At 54.0% G+C, this 2,007-nt stretch overlaps 2 protein-coding genes across 2 annotated transcripts in view; one reads left to right on the plus strand and one right to left on the minus strand.

Moving 5' to 3' along the window:
* Window positions 1-261: 261 nt before the first annotated feature.
* atoh1c (atonal bHLH transcription factor 1c) lies at window positions 262-1,237 on the minus strand. The gene has a single exon (XM_025002494.2). It carries the CDS (start codon window positions 1,013-1,015, stop codon window positions 461-463), a length of 555 nt encoding a protein of 184 aa, XP_024858262.1. The 5' UTR covers window positions 1,016-1,237; the 3' UTR covers window positions 262-460.
* A 474-nt stretch (window positions 1,238-1,711) lies between these two features.
* ankfn1 (ankyrin repeat and fibronectin type III domain containing 1) overlaps window positions 1,712-2,007 on the plus strand; it is a 22,367-nt gene continuing 22,071 nt past the window's right edge. The window contains exon 1 of the mRNA XM_037980944.1: window positions 1,712-1,765. Coding sequence (XP_037836872.1) covers window positions 1,712-1,765 — 54 coding nt within the window. The remainder of the gene's footprint in view (window positions 1,766-2,007) is intronic.

Below are 2,007 nucleotides of genomic sequence, written 5' to 3' on the forward strand. Positions count from 1 at the left end.
GTGGGGGGGGGGTCATTTTAGATGCTAGACTCTACTTTTCTGATTCTATTTTTCCTTTTTGAAGCCTTTTTCCTCCCAGTTGTTGTTGTTGTTGTTTTTGTTCGGGACAGATGGACAGGAAACCATCTTTGTACTGATTTCCAGCCTGTGTCTTTGGTTACGTGTAAATAATTTTAAAATAATAAAAATTCTTACTTTCAGTAAATCCTGGACTCTTTATTCTCTGGAGAAAAGAACAATTTATTAGAAATTGTTGCACAAGAGTTTTATTTTCTATTCACAAACAAACAGATTTAATTTTTACAAACATTTAAAGGTTTTTATGTATAAAAATATAAAAATAACAAAAATAAAACTCGATTTGAAGCAGAAAGTTTTTACCTGAAAGTCTTTTAAAACATTTTTTAACAGAAAACAAGACCTTTTCAAAAGTTGGAGTCCCTTAAAGTCCCGGTTCTGCTCATCTGGTTCTCTCGGGGCCTCGGACCTGCCCCTCCGGGCCCGCAGCGGTACCGGGCCCCCGCGCGGCTCGCTCCGGTTCCGGAGCTGCTCCCGGGCCGTCCTGCAGCAGCTCGCTCAGGGTGCTGATGTAGATCTGGGCCATCTGCAGGGTCTCGGACTTGGACAGCTTCTTGTCGCTCTCCAGGTTCGGGATGACGCTCCGGAGCCGGTCGAAGGCCACGTTCAGGCCCAGCATCCTCCTCCTCTCGCGGGCGTTGGCGGCCAGCCGCCGCCGTCTCTGCGCATGCTCCAGGGCGCACCTGTCCGGCTGCAGGTAGTGCAGCGCGCCGCCGGGGGCCCCCAGCCGGAGCTCCACCAGGGCGCACGGGGGCCCGCAGGAGTCTCTGCCGTCTCTGGAGCGGTCTGCCTCGGGGTGGTCCTGCGCGCCGCTCCGCTGCAGCCTACCGCGGATGTCCGTGGGCGCCGCGGGGCCCCCAGGGGCCGCCGGGGGGCCCGCAGCTTCTTCAGGGGCCACAGAGATGAAGGACGCAAACAGGCTTTTGCGCGGCGGCATCGCTCCTCTTCCTCTTCTTCCTCCTCTTCCTCAGAGCTGGAGAAGTTTCTGAGGTGGATTTATGGAGCAGATCCACGGGCACGCGCACTGCGTGCTCCGGGGGCGTGGAGAGGGTCGTGTGCTGCTTAATGAACAGAAGCAAAGTCCCCGCAGGAGGTCCATTAAGGGTTCATCAAAAACGGATTAGAAGCGTCTGAGTGGGTCCGTGGACCGGGTCCAGGAGGGGCGGAGGACTGGACCCACCACCAGCTCTGAGACCTCCAACCAAACTGCAGAAATGCTTCCTTCAGAGGTTCTTAGAAGAAATGTTTGCTGTAAGAAATACTAAATAAACTAAAGTTATCTGAGTTTTATTTTTATCCTCCTTAATTCTTCTTATTTAGGTTTTTAAACTAACCCTGAACTTCAGTTTTATGGGCTGTTGGTGACGTCACTTCCTGTAGAAACAGGTTTTCTTTAATAAAAGTTAATCTGATGATTCTGGTTTCCATGGGTTTCAGGACCTCTGCAGGTTCTGGTTCTGGTTCTGGTGAACCTCAGCTGAACGTTAATTAAAAACGCTTCCTGCAGAGAAATCCTGCAGGACTGACAGGACCTGGATCCAGCAGCACCACTCAGTGCCAGAACTGTGCCGGGCTGAGCCGGGCCCGTTCCAGAAACCAACTTGGCTCCAAGCCGGGACACACATGGAGGACGATGGAGTCCTTCTGGCCCCCGGGCCAGGAAGGAGGGGGGCCCGGGGTTCTGCAGGTCTGGAGCATGTGGGGCCCGTTTGGCACGGTCCACTTTATTAAACCCAATGAAACGGGTCAGTGCCACCAACAGGGACCAAACAGACCAGACCCACCTCCCACCGCCGGGACCGAAGACCCCCACAGGCCCCACAGACCCCACAGGCCCCACAGGCCCCACAGAGGACCAGAGACCCCCACAGGCCCCACAGACCCCACAGAGGACCACAGAGGACCAGAGACCCCCACAGGCCCCACAGA

This window comes from Kryptolebias marmoratus, linkage group LG17 (genome assembly GCF_001649575.2).
Source record: "Kryptolebias marmoratus isolate JLee-2015 linkage group LG17, ASM164957v2, whole genome shotgun sequence".
Taxonomy (NCBI): Eukaryota; Metazoa; Chordata; class Actinopteri; order Cyprinodontiformes; family Rivulidae; genus Kryptolebias; species Kryptolebias marmoratus.

What these genes read in the sequence shown, in the direction of transcription:
- atoh1c (XM_025002494.2), bottom strand. Translation starts at nt 1,015, where the DNA reads ATGCCGCCGCGCAAAAGCCTGTTTGCGTCCTTCATCTCTGTGGCCCCT.